Source organism: Ranitomeya imitator, chromosome 5, assembly GCF_032444005.1.
Source record: "Ranitomeya imitator isolate aRanImi1 chromosome 5, aRanImi1.pri, whole genome shotgun sequence".
In the NCBI taxonomy this organism is placed as follows: Eukaryota; Metazoa; Chordata; class Amphibia; order Anura; family Dendrobatidae; genus Ranitomeya; species Ranitomeya imitator.
The window spans coordinates 128,721,038-128,733,223 of NC_091286.1; the positions used below are offsets into that span (position 1 = coordinate 128,721,038).

General features: G+C 46.3%; 1 protein-coding gene across 1 annotated transcript in view; it reads right to left on the bottom strand.

The window, feature by feature from the left end:
- MTHFD1L (methylenetetrahydrofolate dehydrogenase (NADP+ dependent) 1 like) overlaps positions 1-11,849 on the bottom strand; it is a 336,729-nt gene extending 324,880 nt beyond the window's left edge. The window contains exon 1 of the mRNA XM_069769141.1: positions 11,543-11,849. Within this exon, the coding sequence (XP_069625242.1) occupies positions 11,543-11,703 (161 nt within the window). The 5' untranslated portion in view covers positions 11,704-11,849. The remainder of the gene's footprint in view (positions 1-11,542) is intronic.
- Positions 11,850-12,186: the final 337 nt, after the last annotated feature.

A 12,186-nucleotide genomic window follows, 5' to 3' on the forward strand; every position in this document is an offset into this window, starting at 1 on the left:
AGAATGCACAAAAAAAAAAAAAAAACATGAAAAAAAAAAACGCATGCGGATTTCCTGTAGAAAGAGTCCGGTTTTGTTCAAGAAAATTCTGCAGAAAATCCTGACGTTTGCACATAGCCTAAAAGTGTATGTGTAACATACATTTTCTGGACATAAGCTGACATATGGTGCAGTTTCTCATTCTGCAGCAAATCAATTCTTTAGTCATGGATTTCGCTTTTTATTACAATACAAATGGTGGTAAATCAATGAGATACTTTGAGACACATCCCGATGCATTTCCAAGTTACCGTAACTTGCATGTGGGTTAAAATTAGCTTGGCTACATTTGCCCAGAATTAGCAGCTGTGACTGGCATCATGCGCCTCTCCGTGTGCTCGTCTACATTGCACACGAGTAATTGGGGCCAGCTTACCCAACATGCGTCACTCACATCTGTAATACCATGTTCCCATCATGAGCTTTTGGCGAGTTTATTATGCTACATATTTCTAAAAAACAAAAAACTGCAATTTGGCTATTAATGGGTGTAAAAATCTGCAAAATCAAAGACTCCCCAAAAGCGCATGTTGGGAATGCAGTCTAAAACAAATAAAAGAGCATGCTATACCCTGGCACAATGGCTTTAACAGGTCCAAGAGCTCTCCATTTACAGCCCATGACGTACATGACCTGTATATACATTCATCTGAATAAGGCCGGGGGTCAGACATAACGTATAAAAATACGGTCCATTTTTTAACGGACCTAATACGCAGAAATGTTCCCTGAACAGTGATCCGTATTCAATGCGAGGATGCAAATTTTTCTCCAAAAAATATCCGTGTGACATTCGTATGGCATCCTTACAGCGACATTTTCTCGCCGGCTTACAAAATAGACATAGAATGGATCTATGGGCTCAAATATTCGTGAACACATATACACAGTATATACCGTAAAATATATTTCATACAGAGCTATATAGCATAAAAGCCGGTAATACAATTGCCGGCTTTTGCCAACTCCTTAGCAAACACGACAGGATATGAGACATGGTTTACATACAGTAAACCATTTCATATCCCTTATATTTTTACATATTCCTCACTAGTAATGTTAGTAGTGTGTGTGTGTGTGTGTGCAAAATTTGGGAGCTCTAGGTGTTAAAATAAAGGGTTAAATCACAGAAAAAAACTGGTGTTTGCTCCCACTCAATTTTCTCTACCAGAGTGGGAAAGCCAGTGACTGAGGGCAGATATTAATAGCCTAGAGAGGCACCATGCTTATAGGACCCCCCTGGCTAAAAACCATCTGCCCCCAGCCACCCCAGAAAAGGCACATCTGTAAGATGCGCCTATTCTGACACTTGGCCTCTCTTCCCACTCCCCTGTAGTGGTGGGATATGGGGTAATAAAGGGTTAATGTCACCTTGCTATTGTAAGGTGACATTAAGCCTGGTTAATAATGCAGAGATGTCAATAAGACACCTATCCATTATTAATCCAATAGTACGAAAGGGTTAAAAATAAACACACACATTAAGAATACAGTATTTTAATGAAAGAAAGACATGGGGTTTTATTGTCTTTATTGTATGCTCAATCCAACTGACCACCCTTTTTCTCATGTAAAAAAGGAAAATAAAGCAAAAATATCCCATACCTGTCCGCCGTACAGCCATGACCCACGATGTAAATCCATCTGAAGGGGTTAAATACAGTTACAACCAAGAGCATGCTAATGCAGCAGCTCCCGACTGTAAGAGAATGGGGAATGAATGAAATGAAGGTAACGTACCGTAGCTTCAGTGACTAGTGGTGCCGTCAACGAAGCGATGCCCACTGGTGGCATAAACTCATGAAGTGTAGCGTGAGAAAATATTCAGAAAAATTCCCACGCTACAGCTCATATGAGTTTATGCCACCAGGGGGCAGCTTCAGGGAAATCGCTATTTTGTATTTTGGAATTTGTTACAGGAGAATGAGGGTCTTCGTTTGGATTGAGCGTACAATAAAGATAATAAAACCCTGTGTCTTTCTTTCATTAAAATACCTTATTCTAAAGGTATCTTCACACTAAACGATATCGCTAACGATCCGTGATGTTGCAGCGTCCTCGCTAGCGATATCGTTCAGTTTGACACGTAGCAGCGATCAGAATCCTGCTGTGATGTCGTTGGTCGGGGCTAGAGGGCCAGAACTTTATTTGGTCGCTGGCTCTCCCGCTGACATCGCTGAATCGGTGTGTGTGATTCAGCGATGTCTTCGCTGGTAACCAGGGTAAACATCGGGTTACTAAGCGCAGGGCCGCGCTTAGTAACCCGATGTTTACCCTGGTTACCATCCTAAAAGTAAAAAAACAAACGCTTCATACTTACCTTCGGCTGTCTGTCCTCGGCGCTGTGCTTTCCTGCACTCACTGTGAGCACAGCGGCCGGAAAGCAGAGCGGTGACGTCACCGCTGTGCTTTCCGGCCGCTGTGCTCACAGCCAGTACAGAGAAGCAGAGCACCGAGGACAGACAGCGGAAGGTAAGTATGAAGCGTTTGTTTTTTTACTTTTAGGATGGTATCCAGGGTAAACATCGGGTTACTAAGCGCGGCCCTGCGCTTAGTAACCCGATGTTTACCCTGGTTACCGGCATCGTTGGTCGCTGGAGAGCGGTCTGTGTGACAGCTCTCCAGCGACGCTGCAGCGATCTGGATCGTTGTCTGGATCGCTGCAGCGTCGTTTAGTGTGAAGGTACCTTTAGTGTGTGTGTGTGTGTACTATTGGATTAATAATGGATAGGTGTCTTATTGACTCCTCTCCATTATTAACCAGGCTTAATGTCATCTTACAATAGCAAGGTGACATTAACCCCTTATTACCCCATATCCCACCGCTACACGGGTGTGTGAAGAGAGTGGCTAAGAGCCAGAATAGGCGCATCTTACAGATGTGCCTTTTCTGAGGTGGCTGGTTGCAGATGTTTTTAGCCGGGGGGGTGGGGAGGGGGAGCAATAACCATGGTCCTTCTCTAGGCTATTAACATTTGCCCTCAGTCACTGGCTGTCCCTCTCTGGCGGAGAAAATTGCGCAGAAGCCCACACCGGTGCGTATTTCTTGCAAGGCACGTGTGGTCCGTGTATAATCCGACAGACTGGCCACAGGTCTTCTGACCTTAATCTCTCACCTGGGCATTGTGGTCTGTTTATGGACTGTGAAACAAGCACATTTAGTCTTAGGCCGCGTTCAGACTGGTGTAATTCATGGACCACAATGGCCGGACTGACCGGGAGTCTCCTGACCCAATCTTCTAGCCCATATATAATATATGACACATTAGAGGCCAATAGCCTGACATACACCAGTGAAGTTGTTGAGCTCGGATCAGGAGACCCGCAGTCAGCAGTTCTCGGACTGTGTCTCACAGGAGCCCTAAGGTTCTTCTACTGTAGGGTCTTCCTACAAGGCCGAGTTCAGACATGCTCCACGTGCAGACTGAATTCACGACTGACTGCGGGTGTATAGTGCCAAAATACAAGTGTGTAGAAGAGTTTGGTGTGAAGACTGGCTGACACTGCCATGCTGAAGCTCGTTTCTAAGCCGCAACATTTGTTTGTTATTAAACTTGTAAAAACAAACAGAAATGATCACAATAATAAGATGCGAGGAGCCCTGAGGTGAAAACACTTTAAGGGTATGTTCACACGTTCAGGATTTCCATCCTTTTTTTTTCAGGACAGTTTTTTTAAAAAACTGCAGCTCTTGGCAGAAAACGCAGGTCCTTTTTTTGTCCGTTTTTGATGCGTTTTTTGATGCGTTTTTTTTATCCTTTTTTTACTGTGTGTTTCCTAGGAAGCTTTTTAGGGCTAAAATGGCTGAAAATACCTAACCCTACCCCTAACCCTACCCCTAACCCTACACCTAACCCTAACCCTACCCCTAACCCTAACCCTACCCCTAACCCTACCCCTAACCCTATTCTAACCTTAGTGAAAAAAAAAAAAAAATTCTTAATTTTTTTTATTGTCCCTACCAATGGGGGTGACAAAGTGGGGGGGGTGTCATTTACTATTTTTTTATTTTGATCACTGAGATATAACCTATCTCAGTGATCAAAATGCACTTTGGAGCGAATCTGCCGGCCGGCAGATTCGGCGGGCGCACTGCGCATGCGCCCGCCATTTTGCTAGATGGCGGCGCCCAGGGAGAAGACGGCCGGACGGACACCGGGACGCCGGGTAAGTATAAGGGGGGGAGATTAGGGCACGGGGGGGGCATCGGAGCACTGGGGGGGGGGGGCATCGGAGCACGGGGGGGGCATCGGAGCACGGGGGGGCGGGATCGGAGCACGGGGGGGCAGCCACACTCCGCCCACGCACTTCCGCCCGCTCCCCCGCACTTCCTGCTGCAGCGGTTCTGCACATCAAATCGCAGTAAAACCCGCAGATATATTTTTGATCTGCGGGTTTTACTGCGATTTTGACCTCACAATGGAGGTCTATGGGTGCAGAACCGCTGCGGTTCAGGAAGAAGAATTGACATGCTCCTTCTTTTTTCCGGGAGCTATTCAGCGCGTCTTTTTTTTTACAATTTCCGGACCATGTGCACAGTGTGTCCTGTTTTCCATAGGGTACAGTGTACTGTACCCTGCATGGAAAACAGCTGCGGAACCGCAGCGGCAAAACCGCCGCGGTTCCGCGGTAAAAAACGCACTGTGTGAACATGGCCTAAAGCAGCTACAAAAATAGAAAAAAGTGGCAAAAACGGGGCACTAAAGGGTGTTCTCAAAGCGATTTTGGATGGTGTGAATCAAACACGGCTTATTAGCACAAAGCACTGCTATAATCCCTAGTAAGGGTGCAATACAACGGTCATATAAAACAGACGGAGATCGGAACGTAGTGCAAGGACTGGCAGGCGTCTCTCCCGACCAGTGCGTGACCCCAGAGACAATTCAGTTAGCCACTATTCTATAGAATGGGGAACCCTTAAAGGGGTGTTGTCAGGTTTAACTCATAGAATAGGTAAACATTTTCTGATCATTAAAGGGAACCTGTCACCCCCGTCTTTTCAGTATGAGATAAAAATACCGTTAAATAGGGCCTGAGCTGGGCTTTACAACAGGGCATTTTTTGTCCCTTGATTCCCCACCTATGCTGCCGAAATACCTTACAAAAGTCGCCGTTTTCGCCTGTCAATCAGGCTGGTCTGGTTGAAAGGGCGTGGTCACAGCGCTGTTTTTCCCCCACATCTTGCTTATCTTCCCGTTGGTGGTTAGTGCTTCTCGCATGCGCAAGTGCCGCATGCACTGCGCAGCTGTAGAAAAAGAGCGCAATCTGAATCTGCGCTATTAAGCGGTTTATCGGTGGGCGTGGCCATCTTCCTGAGGCCACGTGTGCGCAGATGGAGTGTTCTGCTTCCCGGGGCTTCAGGAAAATGGCCGTGGGATGCCGCGCGTGCGCAGATGGAGCCCGGACTGAATGGAGCAGAGGTTGATCATGTGCCCGGACTCTCCATCCATTTATTCTTAATGGAAGCGCCAGAGATTGCTGAGCGCCGCGCCTGGCTGACCTTCAGCACTCCTATTAGAATGAATGGAGAGGCACCGTGCATGATCCACCTGCACTACATTTAGTCGGGGCTCTTTAAACGAGTTTCCCGGGATCAGAAGGAGCCACAGTGGTCGGACCCCCGGCAATAAGATCCCTGGAGGACTCAGACTGAAAAGGAACCAAGAGCAAAAACAGTATTTGGGCACTGAGCAATTTCAGAGCTCATCATAGTGCAAAACTGCTCCTGTCTTGGAGATGGAACTGGGCCCGTTTCCCCTTGGACTCCTGCACCATGGCCGCCCCTGGAGCGGATAGCTGTCCCCATCCTTTGGATACGAGATTATGTTTAAATGTGAGAACGTCCCTTTACTATTGTAGGGAAAATTTGAATCTTTTGAAGGAAAAAAAAAAAATTATATATACATACACACACATTTCCCTCCTGGAATCAGTAACCAGCGGCCGCTCACCTTGTTATGATGGCAGGAACCCGCCTAGGCCAGGGTGGAGTGATGTGGGTATAGGGCATCACTATCTGTATGCAGATAGATCCTAAAGGCATTTAACCCTTTAAATACACCAATAGTAACATAGTTAGTAAGGCCGAAAAAAGACATTTGTCCATCCAGTTCAGCCTATATTCCATCATAATAAATCCCCAGATCTACGTCCTTCTACAGAACCTAATAATTGTATGATACAATATTGTTCTGCTCCAGGAAGACATCCAGGCCTCTCTTGAACCCCTCGACTGAGTTCGCCATCACCACCTCCTCAGGCAAGCAATTCCAGATTCTCACTGCCCTAACAGTAAAGAATCCTCTTCTATGTTGGTGGAAAAACCTTCTCTCCTCCAGACGCAAAGAATGCCCCCTTGTGCCCGTCACCTTCCTTGGTATAAACAGATCCTCAGCGAGATATTTGTATTGTCCCCTTATATACTTATACATGGTTATTAGATCGCCCCTCAGTCGTCTTTTTTCTAGACTAAATAATCCTAATTTCGCTAATCTATCTGGGTATTGTAGTTCTCCCATCCCCTTTATTAATTTTGTTGCCCTCCTTTGTACTCTCTCTAGTTCCATTATATCCTTCCTGAGCACCGGTGCCCAAAACTTTACACAGTACTCCATGTGCGGTCTAACTAGGGATTTGTACAGAGGCAGTATAATGCGCTCATCATGTGTATCCAGACCTCTTTTAATGCACCCCATGATCCTGTTTGCCTTGGCAGCTGCTTCCTGGCACTGGGTGCTCCAGGTAAGTTTATCATTAACTAGGATCCCCAAGTCCTTCTCCCTGTCAGATTTACCCAGTGGTTCCCCATTCAGTGTGTAATGGTGATATTGATTCCTTCTTCCCATGTGTATAACCTTACATTTATCATTGTTAAACCTCATCTGCCACCTTTCAGCCCAAGTTTCCAATTTATCCAGATCCATCTGTAGCAGAATACTATCTTCTCTTGTATTAACCGCTTTACATAGTTTTGTATCATCTGCAAATATCGATATTTTACTGTGTAAACCTTCTACCAGATCATTAATGAATATGTTGAAGAGAACAGGTCCCAATACCGACCCCTGCGGTACCCCACTGGTCACAGCGACCCAGTTAGAGACTATACCATTTATAACCACCCTCTGCTTTCTATCACTAAGCCAGTTACTAACCCATTTACACACATTTTCCCCCAGACCAAGCATTCTCATTTTGTGTACCAACCTCTTGTGCGGCACGGTATCAAACGCTTTGGAAAAATCGAGATATACCACGTCCAATGACTCACCGTGGTCCAGCCTATAGCTTACCTCTTCATAAAAACTGATTAGATTGGTTTGACAGGAGCGATTTCTCATAAACCCATGCTGATATGGAGTTAAACAGTTATTCTCATTGAGATAATCCAGAATAACATCCTTCAGAAACCCTTCAAATATTTTACCAACAATAAAATAACAATAACCCTGCTGTTCTGTTCGGTCTGGGGAGACCTATTTTGAACTTTGGTATTTTTTGGGGTGTTCAAGATGCGGTTCTGAAACTTGTGATTGATTGACTTAAATGAGGATGGGTCGGTCGGCCACGGGTTTCAGAGCCGCATCTTGAATATTTTAAAGAATATTGAAGTTCAAAGTCGGTCATTTTTGACCAACAGAACAGCAGGGTTAAGGTACCGTCACACTTAGCGACGCTGCAGCGATACCGACAACGATCCGGATCGCTGCAGCGTCGCTGTTTGGTCGCTGGAGAGCTGTCACACAGACCGCTCTCCAGCGACCAACGATGCCGGTAACCAGGGTAAACATCGGGTAACTAAGCGCAGGGCCGCGCTTAGTAACCCGATGTTTACCCTGGTTACCATCCTAAAAGTAAAAAAAACAAATAGAACATACTTACCTACAGCCGTCTGTCCTCCAGCGCTGTGCTCTGCACTCCTCCTGTACTGTCTGTGTGAGCACAGCGGCCGGAAAGCAGAGCGGTGACGTCACCGCTCTGCTTTCCAGCTGACCGACGCTCACAGCCAGTACAGGAGGAGTGCAGAGCACAGCGCTGGAGGACAGACAGCTGTAGGTAAGTATGTAGTGTTTGTTTTTTTTACTTTTAGGATGGTAACCAGGGTAAACATCAGGTTACTAAGCGCGGCTTGCGCTTAGTTACCCGATGTTTACCCTGGTTACCAGTGAAGACATCGCTGAATCGGTGTCACACACGCCGATTCAGCGATGTCTGCGGGGAGTCGAGCGACCAAATAAAGTTCTGGACTTTCTTCCCCGACCAGCGAAAGCACAGCAGGGGCCTGATCGTTGCTGCCTGTCACACTGGACGATATCGCTAGCGAGGACGCTGCAACGTCACGGATCGCTAGCGATATCGTCTAGTTTGACGGTACCTTTACTGGCCTATAATTTCCAGGTTCACTTTTAGAGCCCTTTTTGAATATTGGCACCACATTTGCTATGCGCCAGTCCTGCGGAACAGACCCTGTCGCTATAGAGTCCCTAAAAATAAGAAATAATGGTTTATCTATTACATTAAAAAAGGAAAAGACACACCGGCGCTCCCAGAGGAGGTATCTGCTAGAGAGCTGCAGGTGTTTTAGACAGTAACTGTGCTAGAATCTGTCATGAAACGCAGAACAAAATATACATAAATAAAAACATCGCGCTAACTAGAGGAGAAGGAGGATCAAATAAATGAATAATAGGGCTATACCACCAGCAAGAAACAGTACTCCATAAAGTGGGGATATAAACCCAGTAGTCAAATAATGGGCAATAATATCTATATAATGAAGTAAAAAAGAGCAAATGATCACAGACCCAGCAGAGTAATAAATAATAATAATAATAGAGCATGTGGCAGAAAAGTATAGAAAATCAATACAAGAACCGCACACTTACTTCGTGAGAGATAACTGTTGAGAAGCTGCTGGCGCTGTCTGGGTGGATGGTAGCTGCAGAGAAGCTAATAGCGCTATCCTGAAAAAAATGGGCACTGTCCCAGGAAGGGAATGAGGCAGAATCCCCAGCGGTCCGGGTAGCTGGAGCTGCAGGATCCAGAATAGCAGCAAGGGGCGGCACAACACCTAGAGATATGGGGAGCGTCCTCCCAGGTGAGTGCGCAGCCTCCGAGCGTCTGGAGCGCTGCTACGCGGCACACGTGGGCCCGAGGAAAGCCGCTACACAGAGCGGTGAGACAGAGGGGGCGTGGTCTGGGTGACGTCACCAAGACAAAAGAGAAAGGAGCAATGGACGGGGGCCGCACAGGAACAGACGCTCCAGACGCTCGGAGGCTGCGCACTCACCGGGGAGGACGCTCCCCATATCTCTAGGTGTTGTGCCGCCCCTTGCTGCTATTCTGGATCCTGCAGCTCCAGCTACCCGGACCGCTGGGGATTCTGCCTCATTCCCTTCCTGGGACAGTGCCCATTTTTTTCAGGATAGCGCTATTAGCTTCTCTGCAGCTACCATCCACCCAGACAGCGCCAGCAGCTTCTCAACAGTTATCTCTCACGAAGTAAGTGTGCGGTTCTTGTATTGATTTTCTATACTTTTCTGCCACATGCTCTATTATTATTGATTACTCTGCTGGGTCTGTGATCATTTGCTCTTTTTTACTTCATTATATAGATATTATTGCCCATTATTTGACTACTGGGTTTATATCCCCACTTTATGGAGTACTGTTTCTTGCTGGTGGTATAGCCCTATTATTCATTTATTTGATCCTCCTTCTCCTCTAGTTAGCGCGGTGTTTTTATTTATGTATATTTTATCTATTACATTACTTAGTTCTCTTAGTACTCGTGGGTGTATGCCATCCGGACCCGGAGATTTATCTATTTTAATCTTATTTAGCCGGTTTCGCACCTCTTCTTGGGTTAGATTGGTGACCCTTAATATAGGGTTTTCATTGTTTCTTGGGATTTCACCTAGCATTTCATTTTCCACCGTGAATACCGTGGAGAAGAAGGTGTTTAATATGTTAGCTTTTTCCTCGTCATCTACAACCATTCTTTCCTCACTATTTTTTAAGGGGCCTACATTTTCAGTTTTTATTCTTTTACTATTGATATAGTTGAAGAACAGTTTGGGATTAGTTTTACTCTCCTTAGCAATGTGCTTCTCTGTTTCCTTTTTGGCAGCTTTAATTAGTTTTTTAGATAAAGTATTTTTCTCCCTATAGTTTTTTAGAGCTTCAATGGTGCCATCCTGCTTTAGTAGTGCAAATGCTTTCTTTTTACTGTTAATTGCCTGTCTTCTTTGTTTAGCCACATTGGGTTTTTCCTATTTCTAGTCCTTTTATTCCCACAAGGTATAAACCGCTTACACTGCCTATTTAGGAAGTTCTTAAACATTTCCCATTTATTATCTGTGTTCTTATTTCTGAGGATATTGTCCCAGTCTACCAGATTAAGGGCATCTCTAAGCTGGTCAAACTTTGCCTTCCTAAAGTTCAATGTTTTTGTGACTCCCTGACAAGTCCCCCTAGTGAAAGACAGGTGAAACTGCACAATATTGTGGTCGCTATTTCCTAGATGCCCGACCACCTGCAGATTTGTTATTCTGTCAGGTCTATTAGATAGTATTAGGTCTAAAAGTGCTGCTCCTCTGGTTGGATTCTGCACCAATTGTGAAAGATAATTTTTCTTGGTTATTAGCAGAAACCTGTTGCCTTTATGGGTTTCACAGGTTTCTGTTTCCCAGTTAATATCCGGGTAGTTAAAGTCCCCCATAACCAGGACCTCATTATGGGTTGCAGCTTCATCTATCTGCTTTAGAAGTAGACTTTCCATGATATCTGGTATATTTGGGGGTTTGTAACAGACCCCAATGAGAATTTTGTTACCATTTTTCCCTCCATGAATTTCGACCCATATGGACTCGACATCCTCATTTCCTTCGCTAACATCCTCCCTTAAAGTACACCAATCACTTAGCAGTTGTGAAAATGAGCCAATTGCCCGCTCTGATGCCTTTAACCCCTTTGTGGCCTGTCAGGAGCGCCCCGCGCATACTTTTCTGTGTAATGATAATTTAAGATCAGTGGCCTTAAGTCTCTTAACCCCTTTTGAGAACACCCTTCAGTGCCCACTTTGATGCCCACTTTTGTGCCACTTTCCTACGTCCTGCATCTGCCTGTACGTGTATCCCCCTCTCCCTGCATGTAGCTTATTAGTGGGATCGTTTCTGCCTCTTACTAATCGTGAAAACACTATAACATTTTGTGAGCAAGAAACTACTGAACCAACATCAGCATCGTGATGACACGGAGAATCTCCAGCTGATAAAGCATGCTGGGACTTGTAGTGGACAGCTGCTCACAGCTAGTTACTGCCTTCTTATTACAAACTACAACTCCCATAAGTCTCTGCGAGCTGCTGCAAAAAAGGCATTGCTACTTCCTAAAAAGTTACATCCCCCCATTCATCGGATGGTAGCTCCCGAGTGTACACGCAGCATGACACAGGACTGCTCCACAGGAGTCACCCACACACGCAGATGTGCGCTGTCCATACCTGGCCACGGTGCCGTGTAGCTCCTGTGCGCTCCTCCACGCCGTGGCTGAGGACGGACGGACGCCAGTGACTGCCCAACCCGGGTATCTATTGCTCAGGATCCCAGGCAGGCGGCTGTACACACTGCGGAGAAGCGGCCAACGCATGGTGACAGGCAGCATCTGGCGGAGAGCACCGAGCGGCACGAACTACTATGGGAGCGCACGAGGGCAGGACCCTCCCACAGTGGGCGTGGCTTCATCTGACGGAGAGCATCGAGCGGCCCTTACTACTATGGGAGCGCACGAGGGCAGGACCCTCCCACAGTGGGCGTGGCTTCATCTGACGGAGAGCACCGAGCCGCACTAACTACTATGGGAGCGCACGAGGGCAGGAGCCTCCCACAGTGGGCGTGGCTTCAGGGCGTCTCTTAAAAAGGCAATGCCGCCCAGTCAGTGAGAGTGAGTGTAGTTGTGCCATGCCGGCTGTTGTCATGTATGCCGGTGCGGCTGTAGGTGGCGCAGCGTGGGAGGACGTTTATATACACTTTCATGGAATGGTCCTCATTTCTCTCATGGCACTCATTTCTCTCATGGCACTGTAGAAATTAACCCCTACCCCCCCCCCAAAAAAAAAAATCCCACCCCCTTCGATGTTCTTTGTGT